The following is a 15,975-nucleotide window of genomic DNA, read 5'->3' on the forward strand; positions in this document are numbered from 1 at the left end:
AAAACCGTTGTATTGAATTTAAATTTGTATTAAATATTGTATTCAAATATTATTGAAGTCGTTTTTGCTCCTCGCCTCTTCATTCCACATACAATATTTAACTGACTGACTTTGACGACTGGCGCGCGTCGGTCACAGGGCGAGGACAAATGGCCGTGGGCAAAAAAACATCGAGTGGCGTCCAGACATAGCAGAGCTCGGCTCCCAAATGGGACAGAGTGTAGTTGGCAAAGACTCCTCTAACGCACTCACAAGCATCATGCTAACCTATAAACCAAAGGATACAGACGCTCTTTGGATTGACGCGAGTCGATCCCGTGTAACCCCTTTCGCGTCGTTTAATCAGGCTTGATGGACATACATGATTAGCACTCTTAATATTTTGTATTGTCAAATGAACTTTTTTTTCAATTTTTTTTGTTTGAGTCAAAAAAATGCTAAAATACATTTAATTAGGACGTAAAGAAGGAATTTTTTGTCACTTTTTTGCTTCATTGCAATGGTCATGGTGTGGCTCCTTTTGGTGTGTAGTACTTGGCCACCAGGGGGCAGTGTAATAGTCATGTAGACACAAATGAAAAGTTTCACGACGTTTTGTGGGCGCCAACCCCTTTTTTGTGAAAAAATGTTTACTGGAAGTTTCGCTTCATTTTTTGTCAAGAATTGTGTAGGTTTAGAAAAAGAAAAAAAATCAAAATTTCAACGCAATTATAATGGGTGTCAATTATATCCAGATTTTCGCTATTCTGCTTGCTATTTATCACATGTGGGTCCACTGTATTCCCATTAAGGTTCCACAAATTATTGTTAATTCCCACGGAAAGTTACATTTGTTTTTGTTGAATGGATGAAATGAAAAACAACAACACGTAAATATACACACACAGAAGTGTTATGAGCTGATGTTTTGTTGTCCTACATACCAGAACCACGGAGCACTCCATAATTATTGACATGTTTGATGCACTCATGGAAAGTATGGGAACAGTGCGGAGGTGCCCCGGGGGGGGGGACTTGTTGGCTGGAATGGAATGGAAAGGGTTCCGAAAACAAACACTCCCATCCTCAGTCTCTGCGGAGTGAAAACTCTCCTCCAGCCACGTTAAATAGATTAAAAAGGGGATCGCGCCGGGTTATTTCAGGATGGCCCGGGAATAGTCAGTCAGTCGGGAATTCCGGTGTCGCAGCATCCCCGCCGTTGTGTGCTGCCATGTCGCTGAGGCTCCTGCCCGCCATCATCATGGATGACGAGGATGATGACGGCAACTTTACCAAGTGGATGAGCAGCTACTGGGGACACGGGGCCGAAGGATGTGGTGGTGGCGGACACTCGCGTGAAAGGAAGCAAAGTTTCCGGAGACCCACCCAGACGAGAGTTGATCGACGGGCATCGCTTCCCACTGTAGTAAGAAAGACGCGTTGCTTTATGCGTGCGTGCGCTCCATGACCAGCGTTAAATCCCTGATGTGAACCCCTAACCCTGCCTTAAAACCTTACTTTGAAAATTCAACCCTATAGTTTGAACCCGGATGTAAGCCATAAAATTGATACGCAAACACTCGTTTGAGACATTTGAAAACCAAAATAAATGTTATTGTAAAACCAATTTAGCAACATTGCCCCTCATTAAGAAATTCGGATGAGATTATTGCTGTTGTGTAAACGATCGGCGCTTCCATTCTTAGGTGGGATTCGCTCCATTTAGCCACATTAAAGCTTCTCACATTTAAAGCGATGATGGCAAATATTACACAAGTGTCTCTTTTAAAAATCCACAAGCATGTGCCAGACGAGACATAATTAACATGAGATTTAATGGACTGGCTAATGTGTTGATTTTTCTCAGATTAAAGGCACAGCCTTGCTTTTTTTTTTGACGCTGGAATTGATAGCGTGTTGTCGGCTACTGCTGGTCGATATTGCGTGTGTTTTACTGCATTGGTTTCATCATCACCACGATTTTAGGTCATGTGAATGAATGCCTATCTTAGCCTACAGCTATGTTTTTCCTTCTCACTTTCTCTGACTGACATTTGATATGTCGTCTACAAAGCACTTTTTCTTTTCTTCTACAGCTGAGCAAACGCCGGCTAGCATTAATACTGTCTATTGTCGAGCTGATGTTAGCAAGCAGGCTAGCGTTTATGTTTTGCTATTTAAATCTAAAGGATTTGTCCTCCTCATTATTAATTAATATTTTTAGTTAATAATAATAATAATAATAAATGGGGTATATCTGGTGTTACAGTAAACATTTCTTACAGGTATCTGTAAAATGTTTGGTTGAGTATCTTTGACTAATTTAAGCAAAACATAACAGCTAGCTTGTTAGCTATGTCAATGCTACACTTGCTATCCTTTTTGTTGTCGAAAGATAATTTACACGTTGAACTGTAAATAACAGCCGCCATTCTGTCTCCCTTTCAAGCATTTTTAGCTCTTGTAACATCTCATTTTCGACCTACTATACACTTTACATATTCAAACTACGGTGGAAAGCTAAAATAATCATTCACGCCATTTATTTTGTTTTCTCTCCCGCTCCGTCTTTATCAAATGACATAGAAGAACGACTTTACCGCTGCATAAAAATGACACCTTAAAAGTTGATTATTTTCCAATCACGTGTTTTGGCATTGACGACGCGGACGCCCAACCCATCAATCAATCAATCCATAATTTGACTCAAAATAAGCCCTGTGGAATTGATACCGTAAAACGATGATCCTTCTTCACAGTCCCAGCTCGACGCCATGAAGCTGAACCGCGTGCACGCGGCCGCGATGGCGGCCGCACCGAGTCACGCCAAGAGCCGAGAGGAGAAGGGCGAGGTCAGACCTCACCAGAGGGCTCGGCGGACGTCCTCGGACGACAACGCGCGCTCCAAGTCGGCCGTCCCCGAGAACCGCATCGGCACCATCCCGGAGCTGACCGAATCCTTCCAAAAGAGACTTTGTCTTCAAGACAATTGCAGCCTGGTGAGCTGGACTTAAAACATTTTGAAACCTTCACACAGATTTTGGAATCTGATAACGCGATTTGCGATGGTTTGTAACCCTCATTTGAAACCATACTTTGAAGCGCTAAACTTTTAGTTTAGTTATTGTTTCAGTATTAGTTTTCGTTTGTTTTTAAATGTATTACTTGTGCGCAATATTTAATAAACAACATGGTAAAATGAAAAAAGTAACTCATTTTTTACCGAGCGTTATCTGAAAGTGCTTTTCTATTGGCTGCTGCTAAATGACGTCATTTCTGTGTGACACACTTTCAAACGTCTTTATTCCAGTTAAATAAATGTACTTCAAATCACATTTAAATCATCATAAATTAATTACCAAAGACTAAAACGAAGGACATTTTTGCTATAATTATAGTTAGTTTTGTAAACATAAAATGTAGTTTCAGTCAGTTTTCATTTTTTTTTAAAGCATTTTCGTTTTTTATTTTATTTTGTTAACAAAATTGTTTTTTTAGTTTTAGTTTTTTTGGTTCGTTTTCATGAACTAAAATAACCTTGTTAGGGTTAGGGTTGCAAATGAGAGGTTTCAAGCCAGAGTTGGGTTTTGAATTTGTGTTTCTAAACAAAGTTATGTTAAAGCAAGGGTTCAAGGCAGGGTTAGGGGTTCAAAAAATTTCAAGTTTTCAAATGAGGGTATCAAGACTGGGTTAGAGATTCAAAGTAGGGCTTCAAGTCAGTGTCTCGGTTCGGGTATCCCATTTGGGCCTGGAGAACACATTCTGGTGGCCGCTTTTCCTCATGTTTCTTGTTTTTCAGAACGACGATGCCAAGATGTGTCTTCTGTGTCAATACAATACTCTTTTCAAAACGATGGCTAAATGGCGCATTTGAACCCCAACCCTTGTTTGAAATCCTACTTTGAAATGTTTTCAAACCCTAATTTGAAAAGCTCATTTGTAACCCCAACCCGAGTTAAACCTTTGTTATCCCCCTAACCCTGGTTTGAAAACCTCCGATTTGTAACATGACTTTTACCCAAACAACAATCACACTCACTAGTCTACTTTGGAACGGAAGGCCGCTCGCAGGTCCGAGCCACACAGCGGGAGCGAGAAGGCGGCGGCGGCGGCCTGCCTGGCGAGGAGACTCCTTAGCGACAGGAGGAGGTCGGCGGATGAAGTCGGCGCCGTCACTGCGGAGCAGCAGCAGCAGCAGCAGCAGCAGTACACGTTCCGACGGCAGCTTTCGCTACGCAGGCATCGCTAAACTCCACACTGAATATTTTCAGTGGCGGGCCGCCTATCGTGTCGCCATTATAGAAAGAGCCGTCAAAAATGAAATATAGCACATTGTAAATTGTGTGTACGAATGATGTTGTTTGATGGCAATGCATGCAGGGTAACCGTATGCGCCACCGGAATGACAACTGTAGTCTGTTACCTGCACAATTATGACACAATCAATCCTTTTTTTTTTTCCATAATGTGTTTCACGTGTCATGGTTTCCATATCCAAGCCCCTCCTCTACTGGTACCTCGTCCCGCCTCAAAGTCCCGTAGCGGTCTCACAGATTTTGTAATTAATGCCTGCATGCGAACTTGATCCTCGACTTCACCGTCTCTCTGCAAGCTCCTCCTCCCTGCCTTCAAGATAATACAGTGAATCCCTACATATTTGCTAATTCGCTATGTTTGTTGTTGTTTTTTGCATCTTCCTTTACTCGCTGAAAAACTCACCTATGTATTTGCTGTTTGTTCAGGTTAAATCCATGTCTAATATAAAAATAGTGCTTTTGCGCCATCTGCTGGCATCTTAGTGCCAAGCAATTACAGTGGTGCCTTGAGATACGAGTTGAAATTGTTGAAATCTTTGAAATGAATAGAAATGCCATTTATTGACGTCAGCCCCCCCCCCCCCAAAAAAAACTCCCAACAACAAACAAACAAACTATAATTTTGTTTGTCAAAGTTATTTAATGAGACAAAGCCAACTCTATAACATTGGACTTTATAAAAACATATTGCAATATTGCAATTAAATAGAATGTATAATATTATACGATTTGTGCATCATGATTAATTCATTGCAGAGCCTTTTGGTGTATGCGTCTTTGCCATCTGTTAAGTTGCAGTAATAGTCGTGGTATAGTGCTCTGTACAGTGAATTTTCCTAATTGTGTAAAAATCCCAAATCATGATTACATAGGGATTTTTTTGTGTTCTTTTAAATGAGTAGTGAATACTGTAAGTGAACAATTTACAAACACAGTCCAAAAGGGACAACCATTTATTTTAAAGTGTGTATTGTTGTATATACAACTTTATTGACATTTTTGAAAATAAACGCGATTTGATTCCTAATGATTGGTCTCTGATTGGTCAATTCGTTTCCTGAACAGGTGTCTCCTTCAGGAACCCCTCGTTTTTTTTTAACTTACTCTCCTGCTCCGTACGTGGTACGTAGACTATCGAACAATAATGTCTCGTTTGGAAGTGAAACGGCTGATGGGAGGTGCCGAGGTGGACAAAGGACTCCCCCCGGCTGCTGTGTACGTGCTGCAGGCAGCGTCTCTGCTTGGTTCGACTCCGCCGCACGGAAAGTTGCGGGTTCTCCTGTTTTTTTTCTGAGGAGCAGGCGGAGTGAAAGTGCACACGTGGAAAGCCAAGATCGACATGCGCTTCGACCAATCGGAGCTCGTGAAAGTGACGTCAGATGACCGCTGGTAACCAATGACAACTCTCGAGAGGGAAAATGGGGAAAAAAGATGTTGTGAAACGGTTCAGAGGCGACGAGGATTTTGAGGAGAAAGTCGCTGTTGACTTCGATGGAGAAGTTTAGTCCAATGATGGAAAAATTCAAGACGTTTTAATTATATATCTTCATTAACTTTGTCTTTTTGAACTCTCCAGAGAAAAGCTGTTTTGGGTAAGACCCCCGACTCCCTCCTTTTGGTTTTTCCACTATTTAGGATGTAGATCGTTTTACTCGTGAAGAAATCCTTCATGCTTACTTATTTTAAATAAGCTGTACCTTTATAAACATTTTTCCCTTAACTTACTGCTTCCTGGTTAACCTAAGTTTTTACTAGTGATAAACATTTTTATTTATTTGTTTATTTATTTACAAAAAGAAAAAGAAAAAGACGCCATACCGTACATTCTTACATGTTTTAATGACTTTATGTAATACAGAAAATTCTACATAAAATTTCCATTAATTCTCTATTTTTTTTCATATTTTTTTCCATAAATTACCTTACATTAAAAAGGTTTATCTATTGATTAAGATAAGATGCGTTCACTGGCGTTACTTATGTTTATTAAAAAATAAAATAAAAACTCAAATAAAATGGCAGTATAAGTAAACAAAAAATAAGGTTTATTTATCTGGTATCGTCACGTAAGAGTTGCGATGCCATTTCTTTCATGAAATCTATCCATCCATTAAGCCTTTTCTATAAGACTTTTAAGGAAGCTATCATTATATAGAGAGACCATATAAAAACAATGAAGAACATATTTTACACTTCCCACACATAAAACTAATTTATAAATACACAATGAAACTTTTAAACCACATTTTAAATGCATTTCAAATTGCAAGCCTAAAATGTATTTTTAAAAAGATCTATAGGTATCATACCTGCATGTACCTTTAAGAAGCGGGGTCCGTAGTCTGGTTTGTGATTTTTGTGAGACTGCTTGTGTTTTGTTGTAATCTGCAAAAAAACAAAAAATAAAAAGCGGTTGATATCCGATTAAATCGGCTGGACGGACAATTAATCGGTTGATCCCTAATTTCGATGTTTCATTTGGCAAACTAATCTTAATTAAATTAATTCTAGTGGGTTAGTACTTCATTTAGTGCTGCTGAGGGTTCCATTTCCATTTTCCCCAATTAACCAAAAATTCCAAACAATCCCATTATTATTTTTTTACCTCCACCCCTGCCTCTTATTGGCTCGACGCGGTCGCCATGGCGACGGTGTTGTTATGCTCCTCCTGGAGTGGCTGCGCGCAGAAACAAACATCTACTCATGTCTGAGTGTCCTCTCTTTCAAAAGGTGACCGACTGTTTGATGGCCTCCCCTTAATGCGGTGCTCAGCGCACTAATTATGAAATCATATCAAGCAGAATGTCGGAAAATGAGGCGGATGAAATCTGTGGCATATACAAATATAGGCCTTTCTGTATTCACGTTTTTATTTCACTTTGATATTTGTGCGCAGTTGATTATGCGGAGTAAATTTGAGTCTATTTAGAGTAGGCTAATATTTACACTTGGAAGAGAGTAAAATAAAGAATTGGAAAAAATAAATAAATAAAAGTCACTCAAGGGGTCGAGGAACAAACTCACAAACCTTCAGCTTGTTTTGATGATCTCCAAGAGACCAAAAACATCTCGTGAGTTCGTTCCTCAACCCTTGAGTGTCTTTTGTTTTTTTCCCAATTCTTTATTTTTATTCTCTTCCACGTGTAAATGTTACTCTAAAACGGAGTCTATTAGGTCATACTGTCATAGAGTCCAATTTGCTCTACAGTCATAATCACTGGCTCAAGCTAAAAAAAAAATAATAATCAGGTTTTGAGACCATGTTTGGCAGTTCCCCAAGATGCGTTAGCAATGAGTCGGCTAATGACGATGCTAATGATCACACACTTTGCCTACAATTCTAACTTTTGAGTTGCTGGGAATGAAAATAGAGATCTTAACTCATTTACTGCCATTGACGGCTATCGACGTCAAAAATTCATTTGAACTATTTCTATTAGTTTAAAAAATTTTCCCCCACTTTTGCTAACAAGAGTATGAAAACCTAGATTTTTTTTTATTGTACAATTTTGAACAGATATAAAATTTGTGATTAATCGTGAGTTAACTATTGAAGTCATGGGATTCATTATGATTAAAAAAATTTATCGCCTGACGCCACTTTTTTCTTTTAGAGATTATTAAAAATAAAAAATAAAAAACTTAATTTTCCCCCCCGTAATTAATCTGAAAACTCACGATTAATCACAAATTTGATATCTGTTCTAAAAGTACAACTTTTTTTTTCTTTTTAGGTTTTCATACTCTAGTTAACAAAAGTGGAAAAAATGTTAAACTAATAGAAATAGTTCAAATGAATGTGAGCGAGTTAAGGAGGGTATTTTTTTTTTTTGGGGGGGGGATCAAAATCGAAATTGTTATCACCTGATCTAATTGACATGTCGACGCCGTTCAATCCAGGGATAGCATCATGGGGAGCTTCAAGGGCCACGCTCTTCCCGGGAGCTTCTTCCTGCTGGGCGGAGTCTGGTGGACGGCCAAGTACTCCCTGTGGCACGCCACCCGCCGAAACAAGAGCATGGGTTCCACCCGGCTGAGCGGCAGAGCCACGCAGCGCCGCCTGGAGCTCGTGGAAAGCTCGCTGGTCCTCTTCTTCTCGTTAGTGGGTGAGCGCCAGCCGCTGACGCTCCCCGCCGCGTGCGCGCCGCCGCTGACCGCCGTCGTTTGTCTCCGCAGGGATGCTAGCGGAGCAGTTCTTGGCCGACGGGCCGAGACTCCGGCTGTACGACTTTGCGGAGAACCAATGGAAGGATTTGATGAACTGGCAACACGCCACCATGTATCTCTTCTTCGGCCTGGCGGGGTGCGCGTCGCTGATAGTGCACGCCACCGAGGCGGCGCCCCTCGCGCTCGACAGGATGATGATGGCTGCCGCCTTCTTTAATGAGGGTTCGACATTCGACGTGTTTGTCATTTGCGCGGTCAAAATGCATAAATACTGAAGCAAAGGAGGCTGTCCAAGCAATTTACATAATAACAATTCAAATACAATGCTCAATTTAAAAAAAAATTAGTTTGGTAGTGGTATAGTAGTCTAGTTATTGAAAAAATTTAATTGAAAATATGAAATCGTATGACTTCAATAGTTAACTCACGATTAATCGCAAATTTTGTATCTCTTCTAAATGTACAATAAAATATTTTGTTCTAAGTTTCACGATCGTGTTAACATAAAACGGGGAAAAATAAGTTAAACTAATAGAAATACGGCCATCTTTTAGTCATTGATACAGTAATTTCATAATAATTCATAAATTGAGTTAAAATTAAACAGATGTACTGTAAAAAAAAAAAACGAATGTGATATTGATTTGTGGTGAGGTCATTTTTCTGCCACTAGATGGCCTACTTGCATTTGTAAGACACGGGTGACAGCTCAGTGCATTTTTCTTTTCATATTAAGAGCTGTCTAATCTTTAAGTCATTTGTGAAATTCTGCAACTGACCACCAGTCTACACAAATGTGTGTATTATCATTTAATTTATTACTGCTAAATTAAAAAATATATAAAATATGAACATCCAACTAAACTAAAACAAGAATATATTAAATAATTGTAAAATAACATAAATTAAGGACAATTCCGTTTTAAAGGGGAAGTTAACCCAAATTATTATTTTTTGACAATAATATGTTCTATGCAACCTCACTAATCTAAAATTGGTATTCTGGTTAATATTGTGTTGATGGAATACGAGTTAAGCAGCAAAATCCAGCCATTTTTCATCCATCTCAGGGGCGGCCATTTTGCCACTTGCCACGGAAGATGACATCCATGTTGCTCAGGGCTCAGGTAACAACCAACCAGAAAACAGGTGAGCTGTGATTGGTCGTTGCCTGAGCCCTGAGCAACTGTGATGTCATCTTCAGTCGACAGCAAGTGGCAAAATGGCCGCCCCCCGTGATGGATAAAAACATCTGGATTTTGCCTCATCATCACTCATATTCTACAAATGTAATATTAATTCAAATGTCATGTTTAGAATAGTGAGGTCACATGTAACATATTGTTGTCAAGAAATGTTTACGGTTGAAATTATCTTAAATTAACAGCAAAAAAGTCTCACTTGGCAAAGATGACATTAAAAACGTCGACTTACTTCAAAGTGGAGTTCTTGTAAACTGAGGACATTTTTAGGCAGACGGATGGACACGGCATGACAGCTTTTTCTTTTTCATCGTCTGCGTGTGGTCATGTGACTGCTCAGGCTCCGTTTGATTGGTCCAATGGAATCCAACATTGGATTGGCCAAACAGAGCAATGCGACAGATGTCTCTCTGACAAAAACAAAAACAAAAACAAAAACAGTTAGCAGGCTGGCCGAAACTTTGCGCAACACTTCGCACATCTGGAACTCGGGACTGTTGTTCTTGCAGGGTTCCTCTTCCTCTTCCACCTCCACGGGCGGACCATGCTGGACGTGCACTTGCACACGCTGCTGCTCTACGCCGTCTTCGGGGGGGCGGTGGTGGCCTTCCTGGAGCTTTTCCACAGAGGCAACATCCTACTGGAGCTTCTGCGCTGCGTCCTCACGCTGCTGCAGGGTAGCTGGTTTTGGCAGGTGATTACTCGCCTGTTATAGCTAGCTAGCTATCTGGTTAGCGTGCTCATTTGCCCGCCAGTTAAAAGTATTTTTCATTGTTTGGCGGGCAATAAACAACCACCTGATTTTATTTTTTTTTCTCGCCTGGGTTCGCATCTCAGATTGGCTACGTGCTGTACCCTCCCAGCGGCGCCCCGTGGGACCCCAAGGACCACAACAACGTGATGTTCATCACCATGTGCTACTCGTGGCACCTCGCCTTCGCCATGCTGTGCGTAGGCGCGCTCTACTGCCTGGTCAGCTGGTGAGGAGAACACCTGGCGCCACCGTATGTGCGGATGGGAAAGGACAGTCAGGTCTTAGAAAGAGGGACCACCGATGTGGATTGCATGAGTCCAATTTCGATATTTGGCAGAATAAAATCTGATGATTAATAAAAAAAAAAAAGAACAAAAAAAGGAGGAACAGGTTTGTTAAACAAGTTGCTCCCAAAAACGTATAAATACGTTTTTTGAAAATTTGGGTTTTTTTTTTAAATGCTAGAGCATGCAGAAGGCTTTGATGCAGCCTCTGAACTGAAGAGAACCCTCGAAGCAATGGTGGTTATTAGAAAAACGGCCAGCAGGTGGCAGCAGAGTATAAGAGATCAACCAGGGCCATGTTACAAAAAGTAATTTTCCCCGGTGTTTTAATCTTCGCTATATTCTAATGCTAATTGCTGCAAAACGTTAACAGATACAAATATACTTTTTTTTTTCCTGATGAAAGAAGAGACTCTAATCTTTCTGTTGGTAGGTTCCATGTTTCCAAAGCAATATAACACAATATTCTGTGGGCCTTGCAAAATCAGTCCAAATCCAGTAAAACAGCCGGGAGCGAAGGGGATTGCTTCATTGAAAATGGCTGCGAGTGAATGAGTTCAATGTATTTGTATTCATTTATTCCAGTTCAAATAATGCTAACATGCTCCTGAGTACACCCCAAAGTGTAAATGTCCAAATTGGGCCCAATCGGCCATTTTCCCTCCCTGGTGTTGCTTGACTAATTAATTTCAAGTCTCAGGTCTGAATGGGGAGCAGGTGTGTTCATATATTTATTCCAGTTCAAATGACGCTAACGCTATGCTCTTTCTTCCAACATTTGACATGTTTTTTTTGTCGTCTATTTCTAGCGCCGTTCGCGCCCGACTAAAGAAGACCCCCCCGGTGGAAATGGGCCTGCTGAAGCGGAGCGACAAAGACCCCGAGTCTGAGGACGAGGCGGTGTGACGCCGACCCCCGCCACTGTACTGCTACTCGTTTGAAAAATCAGGGATAGGATGTTTGAGGTGCCAGGAGAATCATCACGATCTTTAGTGTATCGTTCCAACTGCTCTAACTGCCTTAAGTAGCTTCGTACTCTCAGGGCCCATCACTACAGTACCTAAAGCAGCTAGCTATATTGCTAATGCGAGTATTAGCAGGGTGGTGCCCTCCTTTTTCTAAATTGTTTGTATTTTTAAGTGTTATTTTATGTCATTACACTTGAGTATTTTCATGTGGTATTTGGTCTTGAACAAACAACGCATTTCTATTTATGTTCATACAAAAGTGTCAAGAAATAATGACAGTATGTATTTAACGGTGACGTGCACTTTACCGCAGTCTCTTGATGTTTTTATGCTTATTGTACAACATTAATAAAAGATATATCATGACTAAATTGGTATGTAAAAAAAGAAAAAGTCAAAAATATGACTAGAGCAGGGGTGGGCAAGAAGTTTGGCCCGTGGACTGGATGTAATTGTTTTTTTGTTTTTTTCACTCACACAAACACGCACACATACAAACATGGCGTAAGGTTTCACTAATTGAGACTTGCTGTCAATTGCAAATGACATCACAGAGTCTAAGGGCTCGGGTAACGACCAATCACGGCTCACTTGTTTTCTCGGTTTGGTCATGTGACGTTCGGGTCGGAAGCTGCTTAATTCATATTCTGCTAAAGTTAATGTCGTGTTTAGTTGAGTGGGTCCGCATTGAAAATATTATTGTAAAGCCAAATTTGGACTTGCCTTCCCCTTTGAAAAAAAAAAATCAGCAAAAATGGCCAGATTTTGCAGCAGTATCAATAAAAGGCCACTAGGTGGCAGTAATATTCTTACAACGATGAAGCAATTGTTATACTTTTGGACTCCTCTGGATGGTACTCTTGGTTTACTCGTCTTTATCTTTAAAACAAGAGCACCACCTTGAGGAGGCTCCATTACTATCTGTCAGGCATCCTCGAAGGGTGAGTAGTTTTGCTTTATTATATTTATATTTTTGTTTTATTACACGCGACCTAACACTTTGTCATTTCAGCAATACTTGTAAAATGACACTAGGTGGCATTGTTGAGCTTGTAAATAAGTACTACGCTGTGATTGGTCAACTGCTGGTCACATGACATACGGACGCCAAACTCTTTCAACGGCTCTGTGTAAATACTTTCTGTTAGCTCAGCTTTATGTGTTGGGAGTAGTTTTACTTTAAATGAGTTTATTTCATTTTATTATACAGTGAATGAAAGCCATAATAATAACGTCGATAAGAAATGAGTACAATGGTGTCTTGACTTTTTTTTTTTTTTTTCTGCTTTGACTTGAAAATTTAGTTTGGCAAATAGTCAACAGATCTTGTGGCTTCTATCTGTTTATTTCAGCTCTCTGTTTTGTTATTGTTAATTGTATGAATCATTTTGGATTTAGGTGCCATTTGGGGTGGGGGGGGGGGCTTGAGAAAAGTCATGCTTCGGTGTGGTTGCCAACTTGCCATGTCAACGACAAGTCACGGGTTTGTCGTCAAGAGTGAGACTTCTTCTATTACTCCCTCTCTCAGGTGTGCGGGCGGTGACGTCATCCAGCCGCTCAGGTAGGTCACGCCGAGCTGCACTGGGAAATCCTGCCAACATTTATCCGCATTTCAAAAAAAAGAAAATCCAAGAGGTAAACTCCAGTCTTGGTTATGGATAAACTCAAATCGGTTTTAAGCGGCGAGGAATCGCGCCGAGATGACAGAACTGTTTTAGAGGTAAGCAAAAAACCGGATTGATTCGTCTTTGGCGTTGATTGAATTGTCAATTGACTCGATCGTGGCGAGCAGACTGTGAACGAGGCATCCACGCTGGGCTGGGGGACGCGCGTGAAAGGATTCGTCGCCTGCTTCGTGATCGGGGGAGTGTGCGCCATTCTCGTAAGACTCACACGGAAACGATTCAACCCAACATTTTGTTGTTAGCCTTCTTTGGAGCAGCAGTGCATGTTTGTTGTCGTTTTTCTGGTTCGTCTTGCTCTCAGGAATGTTGCTGAAGTAATTGTAGCGTTGGTACGTACGTGGGCCATTTTCATTTGGATTACTTTATACTCATTTTTTATTTTGTTTTTAATATATAAATTTTTATTTAAAATGCTTTACGCCGGAGCAGGGGAAGGTTTTTTTTTTTGTTTATGTTTTTAAGCTTTATGCTTAATGTGACCAAAACAATACAAATGACTGTGAGTCAGAATTGATGTCAATTTCATAAATCCACTAAATTGCACCACTTTCGTGTAGTTTTAAAATGAAAGTTATTGTATGTGTGTGTGTTTGCAGGGGGTGTGTTTTCTTTTCATCCCCAGGATCGGCATCATCCTCTTTATCGTCTTTTACACGTTTGGCAACATTTGTGCACTGGGCAGGTTAGTGGTCATTATTTATGTAGAATAGTCATATAGTGGATATAAAAAGTCTACACACCCATGTTCAAACGGCAAGCTTTCACGATATCAGAAATGACATAAGCTGTTCAACTCAATTGAATTTTGCAAAATAATAAAAAAAAATCTTTCACAGAGGGTAAGTGAAAATAAAGGACTGAAATAATGTGATTGCACAAGAGTACATACATACATACCCTTTTATAACTGAAGATGTGGCCGTGTTTGGAATTAAGCAATCACATTTCAAGCTCATTAAATGAGAGTCAGCACACATCTGTAAAAGCATGAAAACCGCCACCACCACCTCCACGCTTTTGTCATATGAATGATTTATTTTGGCGATGAGCAGTGTTGTGCTTACACCAATGCCACATTTTGGAATTTTGGACAAAAAGTTCAACAAATCTGCTCACCACCAAATGAACGCCGTTAACCCCAGTGAGCAAGATGGTGGAACAAAGCCACAGTTGTGAGGGTGTGCACACTTGTGCAACCATATTATTTCTAAATGTTTTCTTCTTTGAGTTGTACAGGTTATAGATCACATTAATGGTGGAAATAATTTACAAAGTATCTTAATCATTTTTTATATAAAAAAATAATAATCTGGCACTTGAACAGGGGTGTGTAGACTTTGTATATCCACTAAATGCTGTATTCCCATGATTTGTTTGCGCAGCACCATGTTTCTGATGGGCCCCATGAAGCAGCTGAAGAGGATGTGTGACAAGACCAGAGCGCTGGCCACCGCCATCATGATTGTGAGCACATACGCAACAAAAACAAGAACGCAACTCCTTCTTATCAGTGCTGTTTATATATAATGCACACGGATACAAACACAACAATAATCAATTCAAATATGGTTTTAGGTTTATCCTGAAATTTGCCCCCTAAAGTAAAGTAATGAGTTTGACACCCCCGGTACAAATTTTTTTCAAATATAATTGATTAATTGAGTAATTGATTATTCCAGACTTGCCTAGTGTTGACGCTGTGCGCCGCTTTCTGGGTGAGTGACTTGCTATACGCAAAATGTCAATTAGGGGGGGAAAAATGAGTTCAAGTCAACTTGCCAGAAATTGTATTTTTTTTTTTGTCTCAGTGGAAAAACTTTGGTCTGGCGTTGTTGTTTGTCATCCTGCAAGTGTTGTCGTTCACCTGGTGAGTTCATCATCATTCATTTTCAAATATCACCTCCCATTTACGGATCGTGCTGGATTTAAAATGCTGATTTTGTTTTTTTGTTTTTTTTGTTGGCAGGTACAGCCTTTCTTACATCCCGTTTGTGAGGTTTGTCAATTTAAAGTTGTCAACTTGTCACCAAGTGTTAAGACCTGAAATGTTGTCACATTATAACGCGATGTTGAGGATTGTTTTTGTGTGATGCAGCTTTGGTCTAACCTGTTAAAAATGACTTTGCAGGGAGGCCATCTTGAGGTTGCTGGCCATGTGCATGAGATGAGGCCTTTGCTCAGCTGCATCGATGTTGCTGTTTTTTTGTTTTTGTTTTTAAAGGGGCAGGTCTCTTTTTTCCCTGTTTTTTTTTTTAAACAAATGAGAGTGCACGTCCATTATGTATAATACTGTATTTCATTATTCTCATTATTCATACACAAATATGCCTTAGTGATACTAAAGTTGCTGTATTTTAGTCAATTTTAAATTAAAATGTGTTAATTTAAATGTTTCTGTTACAATTTACTGCCATTGTAGTGTCACAGCTTGTTGTTTCTAAATGAATAAAAACATTAAAATACATTTCATTAATTTCACTTTTTTTGGGGGGGGCAATCTGACTTCTAAAATTGTTTTATATAAATATTTATTTTCCTTTAATATATTAACATTGTTATTATTTATTCAGTCCGTTGTGAAAATTAATTTTCTATGGATTGAACGATATTGTGCCATTTG

At 39.9% G+C, this 15,975-nt stretch overlaps 3 protein-coding genes and 1 long non-coding RNA gene across 5 annotated transcripts; 3 read left to right on the forward strand and 1 right to left on the reverse strand.

Annotated features, from left to right (window-relative positions):
- Positions 1-672: 672 nt before the first annotated feature.
- On the reverse strand, positions 673-3,201 carry LOC147166485 (uncharacterized). Its single transcript, XR_015096540.1, has 2 exons — positions 2,713-3,201; positions 673-1,400 (listed from the first exon to the last, which is right to left on the reverse strand). It is a non-coding gene; the product is annotated as an uncharacterized LOC147166485 (long non-coding RNA).
- Positions 963-5,322, forward strand: lnp1 (leukemia NUP98 fusion partner 1). Of its 2 annotated transcripts, none has more exons than XM_086089946.1 (3): positions 963-1,405; positions 2,739-2,978; positions 4,022-5,322. In XM_086089946.1, exons 1-3 carry the CDS (start codon positions 1,211-1,213, stop codon positions 4,226-4,228), a joined length of 642 nt encoding a protein of 213 aa, XP_085946072.1. In that variant the 5' UTR covers positions 963-1,210; the 3' UTR covers positions 4,229-5,322. The 2 variants fall into 2 exon arrangements, with proteins under 2 accessions (XP_085946072.1, XP_085946073.1); XM_086089947.1 differs by having other exon boundaries at positions 966-1,405; positions 4,040-5,322.
- A 406-nt stretch (positions 5,323-5,728) lies between these two features.
- On the forward strand, positions 5,729-12,171 carry tmem45a (transmembrane protein 45a). The gene is made up of 6 exons (XM_086089948.1): positions 5,729-5,887; positions 8,196-8,401; positions 8,472-8,684; positions 10,174-10,358; positions 10,502-10,644; positions 11,512-12,171. The coding sequence occupies exons 2-6, from the start codon at positions 8,206-8,208 to the stop codon at positions 11,606-11,608; spliced, it is 834 nt and encodes a 277-aa protein (XP_085946074.1). The 5' UTR covers positions 5,729-5,887; positions 8,196-8,205; the 3' UTR covers positions 11,609-12,171.
- A 937-nt stretch (positions 12,172-13,108) lies between these two features.
- On the forward strand, positions 13,109-15,909 carry sft2d2a (SFT2 domain containing 2a). The gene is made up of 8 exons (XM_086089949.1): positions 13,109-13,390; positions 13,463-13,552; positions 13,952-14,037; positions 14,738-14,819; positions 15,035-15,070; positions 15,164-15,222; positions 15,322-15,351; positions 15,484-15,909. The coding sequence occupies exons 1-8, from the start codon at positions 13,325-13,327 to the stop codon at positions 15,521-15,523; spliced, it is 489 nt and encodes a 162-aa protein (XP_085946075.1). The 5' UTR covers positions 13,109-13,324; the 3' UTR covers positions 15,524-15,909.
- The last annotated feature ends 66 nt before the right edge of the window (positions 15,910-15,975 follow it).

This window comes from Leptonotus elevatus, chromosome 11, assembly GCF_054856555.1.
Source record: "Leptonotus elevatus isolate MCC_2025b chromosome 11, RoL_Lele_1.0, whole genome shotgun sequence".
NCBI classification, from domain to species: Eukaryota; Metazoa; Chordata; class Actinopteri; order Syngnathiformes; family Syngnathidae; genus Leptonotus; species Leptonotus elevatus.